Source organism: Hyposmocoma kahamanoa, unplaced genomic scaffold, assembly GCF_003589595.1.
Source record: "Hyposmocoma kahamanoa isolate Upper Pololo Valley unplaced genomic scaffold, ASM358959v1 202, whole genome shotgun sequence".
Taxonomy (NCBI): domain Eukaryota; kingdom Metazoa; phylum Arthropoda; class Insecta; order Lepidoptera; family Cosmopterigidae; genus Hyposmocoma; species Hyposmocoma kahamanoa.
This window is the reverse complement of record NW_020653726.1, coordinates 5,017,840-5,031,599: the sequence shown is the minus strand read 5'-3', so window position 1 is coordinate 5,031,599 and position 13,760 is coordinate 5,017,840. Positions and strand designations below refer to the sequence as shown.

Genomic DNA, 13,760 nt, shown 5'->3' with positions numbered 1-13,760 from the left:
ACAGTGCCCCTCAGGTCTTTGCGATTTAAAGCTTTGAGTGGCACTTCAACTGCTATGGACAGGTGTGTCGGTTACCAACAGGTGCACGACTTGTTCGTCCCGCCATCGTAACTTAGTATCATAAAAAAGCACGACTCGTTTCAGTATTGCTATTGATTCTGAAATCAGAAAAGTCATTTCAATTTTATTCAAAGAAGTGTATAAATCAAACATTCCTTGTTTCAGCATCCCACGGTGACCCACTAACAAGTCATCAGCGAAACATCTATCCCAGTACATTTACACTGTATACAAAGTAAGTTACATTGTATTACTTTCCCGGTGTAACCGAATTCTGGGTATAACTAGTTATTAAGCCTCTAGGCCATATCATTGTAACCACTCACAATTGTGTTCTATGTTTATTAAATTGAATCGAGACAGTAAATGTTTTGGATGTCGCTTCTTAGTCTGTTTTGTACGGATCCCTAGTAACTTTAAACTACAAGTACATATTTGATAGCGTGGAGTGCCTGCAGTGCATTTTTTAATGTCCAATTAAAGCTCCTTAAGGTGAAGAGTATTTTCTCAATACTTTAATTTTAAATATTATATTTTGATAAAGTTCTCTTAAAATTGTCAGAAGTTTAGTTTATTTGTTTGGCCGTGAATTGTTGGCTAAATTATACGAGTTAAGCCTAAAAAGTGTCAGAATAAACTTGCCAAAGCTATCCTAGTTTCTCCTGATACGCTTAGGTTTAACTTTTTTTAATGTTCAATAGCATTGTATTTATTCAACATACTATTATATTTATAAAAAACATAGTACAGTCCATTGCCTAAGGTATGTGAGCTCCTAACCGATCATTTGGTTCTGAGAGCCAAATTTATACCAAAAATTATGCCAAATTTATGCCAAATTTATATATTAAATCGGTAAATTGTCTTATGACAAATTTCAGTTCTCGAAGAAAAATAAAACAATATTTAAAAAAAACGGTAAAAGTATATTGCGTGTGGTTGTGTATGTGATAATTATATAAGGTGGCCACCTTATATAATGGAGAAGTAAAGGTTGAGAAAATATGATGAATAACTGTATTCAATTTCCACCAAGGTAAACTAAATAATTTTAAGAACGTCTGAAGTTAGGTACGTTAGGTCTGAAAGTACTTATACAAAAAAGTTCTTAACTAAAGGAATTTTGTCTACGTCCGATGAGGAACGTTGGGCCGAAAAGTGAGTTTATAATTATTAACACGTAAAATAATAATTTTGTCAGCGGTTACGTTGTAATAATGCAAGGAGCGCATGTTTCTGCTGCGAATGCAAGTGCGTTGACTTGATGTTACAGTAATTCACATATCTGGATACATAACAAAACAACAAAATAACTACTAAGGATATAATAATGATTTGTTGTTTCATGGATTATATTAAGTCTATTTTCAGCGAGAGTCCAAATATTGGACAACGAATACTACTGACTACGGCTTCCGTCGGCTCTCTCCGCATTAACGCAAATACTAACTGTGCGATAATAATGCATGGCCGACGTGAAACAGGATTAGGTCCAATGAGCACAACCGTACGAGATGGTAAGCACTGAAAACCGTCTCAAAATTATTCAAAAGAATTTGGATTATTATTATGGTGCATTTCAATCAAAATCGGATAAGAAGAATATTACACACTCTCGAATACAATTGTTATGTTACGTCATATAGTCGGCTTAAATAACCCGATCACTTGCAATGCTTTCTTAAATTTAATATAACGTTGATACGTTACACTTGAATAATTAGTAAATATAATAAAATTGTTCGTTTTAGCTCTATTTACAGGTCGGACCGTGAATGTTATTGTTGTGGACTGGTCACAAGAAGCTAGTGGCCAATGGGTTGAAGGTTCTATAAACGAAGTTTCAAAAGAAGTAGTTGAATTAGTCCGACTATTGACGGTTAACAACAAAGCCAGTCCAGTGAGACTTCATCTTATCGGATTTGATTTAGGTGCTCATGTAATTGGTCTCGTTGGCAGAACATCAACTTACACCATAGCCAGAATTACGGGTGAGTATTTTTTTTTTATTAATAGTAACTATACTAATATAAACCGATTGTCTTAAACTGAAAAAATCCTTGTACTATGAGTACCAAAGCAGCAGAAATCACACAGGAATCAGCATCACCTAGCATACTCAGATCAGAACCAATTTAGAAATATTATTTTCTCAAATTGATCCTACCGGATATTTCTTAGATATAAAAAAATATATATTATATATTCTACTCCTCATCCATTTGTGTTAACCCAGGGGGTAGTGATAACCCAGTAGAAAAGCAGTAGTAGTAAACCAGTTGCTTCTCAATTATTACTTTTTTATAAAAATGTTCGTGCGCGACCTCCATCTCATATATCTATGTGTGCCCATGGCACCCGCGACACGGGATTTCCTTAGTGCGGGGCTATGTTGTGTGTGTGCGTTATTATTATATAAAAAAAATTATAATTAAACTTATAACGTTCAGGGAACAAATCTGCAGGCAGGGAATTCCACTCCATAGCCGTTCGCCATATAAATGTGAAAGCGTAACGCTTCGTGCAAATCTTTGGAATATACTCAACATAATGGTGGAACTCAAGCCTACGTCTAGTGATGATAAGGGGAAGGCGGAATTAAATCGTGTAATTCCATCGCACACTCTCCGTGATATATCCTGTATAATACCGACAACTTTACGAACTTTACGGCAGTGTTCGAGGCTCTGCAGCTTCGCCTTCACCTATTCCGAGTCACCTATAAACCTCTTGGTTGTGTATTAAAAACCAGGTGGCCAGTTAGTATATAGTAAAGACTTCCCAAAGGTGGCAGCAGTACTCCATGCACGACATAACTTGTGCTTGATACAGCTGAAGCAACTGTCCCGGGTAAAGTAACGCCTCTCCCTGGAAAGGATGCCAAGCTTCTTGGCTGCATTTTTGGTCATAGATTCAATGTATCTGCCGAACTTCAAATTGGACGACAGGTCCGTTCCAAGTAGCTGAGACAGTCGGCTATCGGTATGGATACATCACAGAAAGTCGGCGTCAGCTCAAAGGGATTCCGATTTCCAGAGAATAGACACGCCTGCGTTTTGGTAGCGTCAAATTTGACACGATTGGCATCGCCCCAATCGGAGGCTGCCGTGATTGTCAAATCTAAACGGCTAACCTTGCACTATTCACAGCACTGGGTTGCCTCTCAATCTTTGAATTTTAAATTTTAATTGCGGGCAGTAGTTTGAATACTTGTGGCGACATGCACCTATGACTTTAATTTCTAAGTTTCGTCTATTTTTCAATATTTAGTGGCACTGCCTTTCACTAACGTAGTAGAAATGTAGCAGTAGAGCTTCATGTGAAAGAGTTCGTCCAGGGAAGTACTGTCACTTTACCTACCTCTGCCGTCAAGCAGTAATGTGAGCATTACTGCGTTCTGGTTTCGAAGGGTAAGGACGCTGGTGAAATTACGGTCCCATTGGACTTGTCAACTTATGTCTCAGGATGACGGGCGCAGCGGCAGTGCCCCTAAGAGATTAGCGATTTAAAGGCCTTAGTTGCCACTAATACTACACTAGTTTCCTTTATCCATAACAGTTGCAGTGCCCTGCAACTGTTATGGATAAAGGAAAACATCGTGATAAAACCTGGCCGTCGAAAAAGGTAAAAACCCTATTGAAAACATGTGAAGTACTCAAAGAACAGACTATGGCCTAAAACCTCTCCTTAGAGGAAACTCGTGACCAGCAGAAAATTAACAATGAAAAATCATCGGAGTTACTACCGAGTTAATTCAATTTTTTTTAATTACAGGTCTTAATCCAGCCAAGTCTTTGGAAGGGAATGCAAACGGCTTGAGAAGAACCGATGCCAATTACGTTGAAATTATACATACGGAAACAACCAAACACGGTATTTTAAATCCTGTGGGTGATGCTGATTTTTACCCTCATGGTGGCAAGGATCAACCCGGCTGTGTACCTGAAAAAAAAGAAAACAGTTCCGCACAGTTCGATGACACTGACAACAGTGACACCGAGTGTAGCCATAACCGTGCTTGGGAATTATTCGCCGCTTCTTTGACTCACGGTCGTATCATTGGCAATAGATGTCCGGGCATACGTGATGCCATTTCAGATAAACCTTGTACTGGGTTTACTCTGGCTTTGGGCACAAACGATTTAGTTAAATACGGGTAAGATACTTTTATTTTGATATGTAAATATTTATTCACTTTTATATAAATTTGTCAAAAATACCAAGAATAAACGGGAATATGTCGTCGGTGTTTTGTAGAAAGGGCGTAAGCGTTATTTTTTATATTTTATTTTATATAGTGTGTGTGCGGGTTCAATTCCCGGGCCATGACAAATATTTATATGGCTTACATTTCTCTCGTTAGGTTGAATGTAATTTGTGGTTGCATATTGTACCCACGACTCAGGGTTCCCTTAGTGCGGTGCCATGAGTGGCAAGCAATGTTGAATTATCACTTACCAGTCACTACACATCTTACTTTTATTTATTTAAGTTCTAAGGTGTAAAATACACTTCTCGGTCCAATGCGAGCTTGCCGATTTTAGCATGTCTTCGTTAAATATACTATTTTATTGACAGTCCTAAGTTAGAAGGTAAATTAACACAGTAATTTCGATAATTAAAAGTTGGTTTTTATTTTCAGGTCTGGTACATACCGTCTCGAAACGACGGAAGTCTACCCGTATCGCTGCTTGGTCAAGTGTGGACTAGTCGACAATGTTATAGATGCTATTGAAAAGTTTACCAAACCACCTGGAACAGGTGGCGTCTAAATTGGTTATTAATTCCTGTTTTTTTTTTAAAGGAACCTCAATGTTTTCATTAATTCGGAAACGGCTACAGTAATTTTATATAAATAAATAGCACACACACTCATGACGTATTATAGAGATATTTTAAGTTTAGTATTATTTATTGCAACGTTTCATATACACTAACTCCCACTGACTCTTAGAGCAATGACCTTTTTTATCGAAATTAAAATTTCAACACTTTATCATCATCATCATCAAGCAGCCTCTACTCCATCCGTCTTCGGATATAGGCTTCCTCTACACATTATATATAACGCCAAAACATGTTATTAACATTTTTACAAGACACTTAATCAACAATTGTATATTGTATGAGAAACAAGGTCGCAACTATACATTTAAAAAGTTTAATCTAAAGTTGTTTAATAGAAAATCATGAAGACAAAAATTATTACAATTGACACTATTGCTTGTGTACGCCTCTGTAGAAGCTGAAATTAATTTGATCTCTATTCTGATACGTAAAAGTCAACATGTAACGCCTAGTTTCTTTCTACAAATCACATAGTATAATATAAATGAATTTCGAACTAAACTTAATAAATTATATTCTTCCAGAATTTACATTTTTTTAATATTCCACAGCAACCTGTTATATTTTTAAATATATACAAACTATAACGCCTGTCTCTCGAAGGAATATATAGTGACTACGGACCTCCAGTTGCTTCTCTCTGGATGTACGTCAATTGCTTCTGCTAATCGCATCAACCTCTGCATAAATATTAAATTTCATGGGTTGACTCTACTGAATAACTTTCACTATGCCACTCATGTGTAATTGGCTAATTTTGATCCAAGGTGGGGTGGTATGGTTGGTATAATCCTCATCTTCCCAAACAAAACACGGGCAGTTGATCGGATTATGTCCACAGACAGTAAAAATACAGTAGTGAGATGGATATGTCTTAACCACTAGTAGCAGAAGAGCTCTTTGTGAAGAGTTCATCCAGGGAAGTATACTGTCATCTGACCTATTTCAGTAATATGAGTACTACTGAATTCCGGGTTTGAAAGGTAAGGGTGCTGGTGAAATTAGAGGCACATGGCACTTGTCAACTTATGTCTCAAAGTGACGGGCGCAATGGCAGTGTCCCTCAAATCTTTACGATTCAAAGCTTTGAGTGACACTAAAACTGTTATGGACAGACGAGTCGCTTACCACCAGGCGCACGATTTGTTCGAACCGTCACTAGGTATGATAAAATAAACTACTTAGGAAAAGGATAGTGAATTATTTCAACAGTAATCAGTATGTAATTCACAAAATTGTGAGATCATCAAAATTTCTAATTATATGACAAAATTTAAAAACATGCATAAAAACTTTATGTCCGCTAAGTGCTAAGAGATAATCATCTAATCGATATTTTCTGATCCACATTTTTTAATCATCCTTGTACCATGATCAAACGATATGGGTAATATGGATAAATTACATTTAATTATCTTAGCTTTTAAATAGAAAAGTATTTGAGTGATAAGTACACAGTCTTCATAAAGTTTTGCAGAACAGGGGATTATTTTTGAAAGAATGTTTAAAATTCTTCTAATATTAGCCGCTGTGATAGCAGGTAACAATTTCTTTTTAACTGTTTCTTTTAATAATATTTACTATTTAATTATTGATTGAACTTAATTGAACTTGAACTATTTTTGACTTGCTCCGTGGACAATGTCAATTTTCATTATTTGATTATTTCTTGTTAAAAAGTCATTGACAATGTTGAACAAATGTAGTAGCAAACAAAAATAAAAAACAATCTAATTATCTTCTACAGGTCTGAAAGTTTTATTAACATTATATTCAAATATGTAACACTGAAATGGACAGTTATTTCTTGTCGTCGAAATATTAATAAATAGTAGCAGTAGAGCTTCTTGTGAAAAAGGAAGTATTTCCCCCTTACTGCGTTCCGATTTTGAAGCGTAATGATGCTGGTGAAATTACCAGCACGTGGGATTTGTAAACTTGCGTTTTTTTTACGATACAAAGTGATGGGGCGAATAAGTCGTAAACGTAAACGACACACCCGTACATAACAGTTGTCCTGAGACATAAGTTGAAAAGTCCCATGTGCCTGTAATTTCACCCACACCCTTCAAAACTGGAACACAGTAATGCTAACATACTGCTTGGCGGCAGAAATAGGTAAGGTGGCAGTACTTCCCTGGAAGAACTCATTCACAAGGAGCTTTACAGCTACTAAATTATGTATCCGGGTGCCGGGCGCATTGGCAGTGCCCTTGCGTTTTAAAGCTTTGAGTGGCACTGCAACTGCAATGGACAGGTGTGTCGCTTGACCACCAGGTGCACGACTTGTTCGTCTCGTCATCGTTTGTATATTGCCATTGATTCTGAAATCAGAAACAATTAAATTTCAATTTTATTCAAAGAACTGCGTAGAGCAAACATTCTTTGTTTCAGCATCCCACGGTTACCCACTAACAAGTCATCCGCGAAACATCTTCCCTAGTACATTTATACTGTATACAAAGTATGTTACATTGTATTATATTCCCGGTGTAACCCAATTCTGGGTCAAACTATATATACACGACCTCTAGACCGTGGGTAATTACCCACAACTGTGTTTTATGTTTATTAAATAGAATCGATACTTAGTCAAAGTTTTGAATGTCGCTTCTTACCCTGTCTTTTATGAATCCCTAGCAACTTTAAACTACATATTTGTTAACGTGAAGTGCCCATTTTTTATTGTCAAATTAAAGCTCCTTAAGAATTAAAAAGAGTTTTTTATCAATACTTTCATTTTAAATATACCGAGTGGAACGAAATTACCGACAAAGCCAAAAGTATCACTTTAAGAACCCTACATATATGTGTTTTAATTACTTTAAATGTAAAGTTAGAGCAGTTGAAAAAATTTCGTCCAGATGTAAACTTTTCACGTTGCAACAACCCTAAGCAAATGAATGACGTTAGTACATCTATCGGCCCACTAGAGGCGTTCGTATCATTGGCACTCGTGAGAAAAATAGAAAGTGAGAAAGAACTGCTTACCTATTACATTCAACTTACTTTAAATTAAAAGGAAGTTTGATTTGTCCACGTCCCCTTTACTCTTGCAGACATTCTAGAAACAATCCTGGGTGTGCCGATTTTCCACACAAACATTGTGTTAAGCAAGTAAAGTATATTAGTGTAGATACTCTAAACTTGCTTAACACAAACACTAAAGACTAAGATTAAAGCAAATATCACTAAACAGAAAGTTTAAAAGTCGTCAGATATCGATAAAACTATATTTCCGTTCCTTATGACAATGTCACAAAAAGGGTCTAAATTAAAAGTATTTCCAAATGCATTGAAAAATAGACTAGTACAAAAAAAAACGATCTCCCGATATTGCTACCACGAACAAACATCAGGTAACAAGTGCAACTCTAAGCGGTGATTTATGATTGGCTGCAATAAATTACTATGATTTTTAAGTTAGGGTCTGGATAAGCAGGTTTACGAAACTATTGTAATTTGAGTACTTGACGATTATTGTAGAACGTATTTACCTAATTTAGTTTAGTTATGCTTATTTAAGTTAGTCTTATCTTATGACGCAGACAATATGAATTGTATATTCCTGACTGGGTCATTTAGAAAACTTTTCCTATGTGGTTGTAGTTTATGACAACGCATACTTTAGAAACAATAGTATCTTGCGAAGATTCTACGAGAGGTGCATTTTTTCGATAAATGTAAATATTGGGTCGTCAAACACGGGATTTAGGGGTGTTAATTACACTCGAGGTAACAAAACAATACCCGTGTATTAATCATCATTCACATGACGATTGATCAAAGAAAGTGATTGATCAAAGAATGCGACTGATGGTGTGCTGATCAACGACGGAGGTCAACGACCTATTAAAAGTACAAAGTTTTTGCCCTGAGTAACTCCCAGTTGCCTCCAAACAGCTGTGTTTTTATGATGTAGGGTTGACAACACAGACTTTTCAAGCAAATCTTTGTCATTGAATAACTCGGAAACTATTACACTTAGAGCAAAAAGACTGTCAGTACAATTAAGTACATATTTAAGACTCTTGTTTTCGGCTTTGTCGGTCATTCTGTTCCATCCTGTATAACTGAAAAAAAATGTTAACAACTAGGTAAATACAGAAATGAATTAACAAGGACACACTCCATTTCCGCGAACCCCACCAACTGGAATTGATTTCCAGTAGTCCTAATTTTGAAAAGTCTGAAAGGCACAGCAGGCCTTTTTTTATATAGGTTTTATGGTACAGCAAAACTGATAGTGGGTAGTGACAGTATGATAATATCTTATTTAATATATTATATTAACAATACGAAATGCGATGATGCGAACGATGCGCGTTTCTGAAATCGCTAAAATATTTATCTAGCAAGTATAGTTAAGAAATCAGTTTACTATAGCAACTCATGATCGCATGCGTGCGCGTGCGATAGCCAGATGAGCATGCGCACTGATAGGCGTAGCGTGTATAGGCATTCATAGCCTTTAACATATAACAATAGTAATCCAAATTTTCTTGTAACAGTGAACTAGGTTATATTTGATGTTGTTAACTTCTAACCCTGTAGTTAGGAGTAGGTACTAATTAACGATTAATAGCAATGATAATAATAATAACAGAATGCAAGTCGGAACATTGTCACCGATAATCATAATATTTTATAATTAAATGATAAAATTTAAAACTTAAACATGTAAACTTTTTATATCTGCTAAGTGTTAATACAAAAACATATTATCTTTATTTGATGATCTACATTTTTCAATCATTTTCATATCTAACGCATTGGGTAAATTACATTTATTGTTTTACAATTGCAAATTTTCATCCTTTGAATAGAAAAGTGTTTTGGTGACAGATCACATTTCTCGAAAGATTTTGCAGAACAGGGGGTCATCTCTTCAGATTCTTCTTCAAGAATGTTTAGAATTCTTTTAACATTCTCAGCTGCCATAGCAGGTATTTGTTAAACAATATTTTAGTTCAGTTTACAATGTTATACATAATGTTGATACATTACAATATATATATTGAAAACATATTTTGTAATTTATTACATTACATGCTGAAAACATATTAAATAATAAATAACAGACAATGTTATTTGTGATCATAGTGAATAGTATTCATTATTTGATTCTTTCCCGTGAAAGTGAAATCGCTACAATGCTTACTGTGTTCTAGAACTTTCCACTCAAATTAGAAAAATTTTAAAACTAGCTGATCCCATTTATTCACAGTTTACGTAAATATGTAAATACCCATTTGTCAATAGAGAGTCAATTCCTTCCTGTCCACCCCTATCGGATCTTCCACTTCATCATATCATATAAATATTTTCGTCTACCAATTCTCTTTGCCGTTCTATTCGATCCTCTGTGCCCATACCTTTAGCTTTCCTATCCATTTCATTGACTTTTTCGTGTTATTCGTTTTTGCTTCCTGGCTTCCTTTAAGAGAGGGAGAGGTATACTATTGTATAGAGGTATTGTATAGAGGTATGCTCGAAATTGTACTATTTTAATGTTATTTGATTTATGTATTATGTTGATGCATTCAACATATTGTATTAAGCAAATACTTAAGTGATATTTATTTATCGTGACAACATAAATATTTCAAGAAATATTGTAACGGCTTTTAATATTTTTTTTACTTGGAGAATTTTGGCTTAGGCAGAATCCCGCTTGATAATTTTTTATTTCTTTGTTAGTTGTCGTTCTTATAATATTTATGTAATTACTACTACTAATTACTACTAATTGTTACTACTGTTGAATAGGAGGAGAGCCTCAAATATATTTCTTGGTCGGTTGGCGTGGAAAATGTGCCTACAAAATAGCATCAACAACGTCATTGATAAGCATCCCAGTAGCCTTATTGAGATCGTCATCCCACCTCCAAGGATTCTGTTCTGGAACTTTTGGACAATTTGTAAACTGTGTCCTTGTTTCAGTATCCCACGGCGGCTCAATAATAAGTCGTCTGCAGTACTCCGTCTTCAGTTCATATACACTCTATACAAAGTAAGTTACATTGTATTACATTCCTAGTGTAACCAAATTCCGAGCAAAACTGGGCATTACGTCCTCTTGGCCATGTAAATACACACAATCGTGTTTTATGTCTAATAAGATTCAAATACATCTTTCCATCCATCCATGCTTGGGTAGACATGAGAGTTAGTTCGGTTTGTCTATCCTAGACATTAATATATCCATATTTAAAAACACGTTTTTTTATTTTTTTATTCATGGGGTGTATTTTTATTTCAGTTTTTTCTTTAAATTGTGGTGTGCAATACATACAATGAAACGCAGCAAAAGTTTATAGCGTAACCAACGATTACGAGTAACCAACTATTTCAAAACAATATAATGTTAGAAGCTCAGATTACAATGTTTTGTAATCTGAGGTTTGAAGGAAATTTTAAAAATTTTATAATTCATAATTGTATCTAATATAAATAGAAAATTATTGCTCTTAATGTACACACACGCCAGCACATCAAGCTACTCATTGACGTATCTTGTTCTGTTGCATTGGAGGCGATTTTTGAACAAAAATGTGTAGTCTGATATGCCCTTGTCCGTACAAAAGAAGTAAATTTTACTAAAAAAGCCAAGTTTTCAAAATTTTAATATTTTTGACACAAATTTGGATCTAGTAAAAAAAATAGACAATTTAAAATTAATTTACAATAAATGTTTGAATTGTTTACCACCGACTTTCATGCCGGGTCTACATCTACGAATAAAAGTTCTTTTGAGCAGTCGCGTATACGGTCCATCACAAATTGGTAACGAGAGTGCACGGAGACCGCTGTTTGAGTTTTGTAACGATCCGATCGATTTGTTGTACCTATATTTCTTTAAGGAAGCACCAATTAAAAAGTCCAGTACATTTAGAGCCGGTAATGCGGAGGCCATTGGGGCCCCAGACGGCTGATCCATGTCTGGGTTTGTTGTACTGAAATTTTACATGGTACAAAACATGGTTGTTTTTGGTCTCAGTTAATAGAAAAAATAAAGATATTCGCTAAATTTGTGGATTATATCTTATTACGTCTTTTTTTTAGTGAGAAACCAAATATTGGACAAAATATACAATTGACTGAGGATTCCGTCGTCGCTCTCAACATTACGAATTCAACTAACTGTGCGATAATAGTGCATGGCATCAACGATAGAGGATTAGGTGTAATGAGTACAGTCGTACGAGATGGTAAGTATTTTAAACCAACTCTAAAAAAAAAGGGAGAGGGTCCTTTTGTTTGAATTATATTATTATGCATTTTATAACAATAAGAAGCATTCAGTACAATCACATTTCCATCCAATACAATTTTTATGTTATAACGTCTCGGCTTAAATAACCCGATTACTTGCAATGCTTTCTTCAAGTTAAAATAACTATTTTATAGTGTTGGGTAATGAGTGAAACTAATAATATTATTTTTAGCTCTTCTTACAAGTGGGACAGTCAATGTTATTATTGTGGACTGGGCAGAAGGAGCTGCTGAGGAATGGGCAACACATTCTTTAGAGCCAGTCTCAAATGACGCAGTTGAATTAATCAGACTGTTGACAGTTAACAACAGAACAAATCCAGCGAAACTTCATCTTATCGGATTTGATTTGGGAGCCCATATAGTTGGTCTCATTGGCAGAACATCAACTTACACCATAGCCAGAATTACAGGGGAGTGTTATTTTTCTTCTATTAATAATAAAAAACAATAATATTGTGCTAAACAATCATATACCTGGTCTGAAACTAGACTCTTCCCTATAATACGAGTACCAGAGCAACAGAACTCACTTCGGAGCATTACCCATTTATAAATGTTCATTTCTCAAATTGGTCCTACCGGGAATCGAGCTTAAAATCTAGCCATCCAGCACGCACAATGCAAACCCTTGGGTCGACGAGGTTGTCAAATATATTAATTAAAAATAATTAACGTTACTTCCGAGTGTACTTCAATTCTATTTTTAAATTACAGGTCTTAATCCGGCCAAATCTTTAGAAGGGTATTCAAACGCCTTGAGAAGAGGCGATGCCAATTACGTTGAAGTTATACATACGGAAACAACCACACACGGTTTTTTTTATAGTGTGGGTCATGTTGATTTTTACCCTCATGGTGGCAAGGATCAACCCGGCTGTGAAGACGATATCATGTGTAGCCATAACCGTGCCTGGGAATTATTCGCAGCTTCTTTGACTCACGGTCGTGTTGTTGGCAATAAATGTCCAGGTCAACGTGCAGCCACCTCTGATAAACCTTGTACTGGATTTACTCTGGCTTTGGGTACAAACGATTTGGTTAAATACGGGTAAGATAGTTTTGTTCTGATATGTGAATATACTGACAAAATTTAATTACAAATGCAAATCTCAATATATGACCTGTTTGCTGGGCATTCACATTTCACAACGCAATATTGAATTATAACTCGTTAGCGCTACTCATCTAACTTCCATTTTCTTAAAGTTCTAAGTAAGTGTACCTTATACACGTCTGGGTTCAATGCGAGCTGGCAACTTTTGACATGTCTACGTTAAATTTACTATTTTATTAATCCGACACTAGTCCTATGTTAATACAGTAAACTCAATCATTAAAAGTTTTGTTTTTGTTTTCAGATCGGGTGTATACCGACTCGAAACAAATCCAGTGTACCCTTATCGCTGCTTAGTCAAGTGTGGACTGGTCGACAGTATTATAAAAGCAATCGAAAACATATCTAGTGAAGATGATTCTGTAACAGACACTACTGTTACAACTGAGGATTATACGACAGAGGATTATACTACTGAAGATTATACGACTGAGGATTATACGACTGAGGATTATACGAC

At 35.5% G+C, this 13,760-nt stretch overlaps 2 protein-coding genes across 2 annotated transcripts in view; both read left to right on the top strand.

The window, feature by feature from the left end:
* Positions 1-227: 227 nt before the first annotated feature.
* Positions 228-5,427, top strand: LOC113227176 (lipase member H-B-like). The gene is made up of 5 exons (XM_026460056.1): positions 228-295; positions 1,432-1,577; positions 1,812-2,051; positions 3,835-4,216; positions 4,703-5,427. Exons 2-5 carry the CDS (start codon positions 1,523-1,525, stop codon positions 4,830-4,832), a joined length of 807 nt encoding a protein of 268 aa, XP_026315841.1. The 5' UTR covers positions 228-295; positions 1,432-1,522; the 3' UTR covers positions 4,833-5,427.
* A 4,243-nt stretch (positions 5,428-9,670) lies between these two features.
* The window catches only part of LOC113227035 (pancreatic triacylglycerol lipase-like), a 5,105-nt gene continuing 1,015 nt past the window's right edge, over positions 9,671-13,760 (top strand). Inside the window, exons 1-6 of the mRNA XM_026459900.1 lie at positions 9,671-9,854; positions 10,852-10,921; positions 11,974-12,119; positions 12,357-12,589; positions 12,894-13,234; positions 13,545-13,735. Coding sequence (XP_026315685.1) covers positions 9,815-9,854; positions 10,852-10,921; positions 11,974-12,119; positions 12,357-12,589; positions 12,894-13,234; positions 13,545-13,735 — 1,021 coding nt within the window. The 5' untranslated portion in view covers positions 9,671-9,814. The remainder of the gene's footprint in view (positions 9,855-10,851; positions 10,922-11,973; positions 12,120-12,356; positions 12,590-12,893; positions 13,235-13,544; positions 13,736-13,760) is intronic.

What these genes read in the sequence shown, in the direction of transcription:
- LOC113227176 (XM_026460056.1), top strand. Translation starts at nt 1,523, where the DNA reads ATGCATGGCCGACGTGAAACAGGATTAGGTCCAATGAGCACAACCGTA. An exon ending in GAGCACAACCGTACGAGATG is followed by an intron (nt 1,578 to 1,811) that starts GTAAGCACTGAA and finishes TGTTCGTTTTAG; the next exon opens with CTCTATTTACAGGTCGGACC. An exon ending in AACGATTTAGTTAAATACGG is followed by an intron (nt 4,217 to 4,702) that starts GTAAGATACTTT and finishes TTTTATTTTCAG; the next exon opens with GTCTGGTACATACCGTCTCG.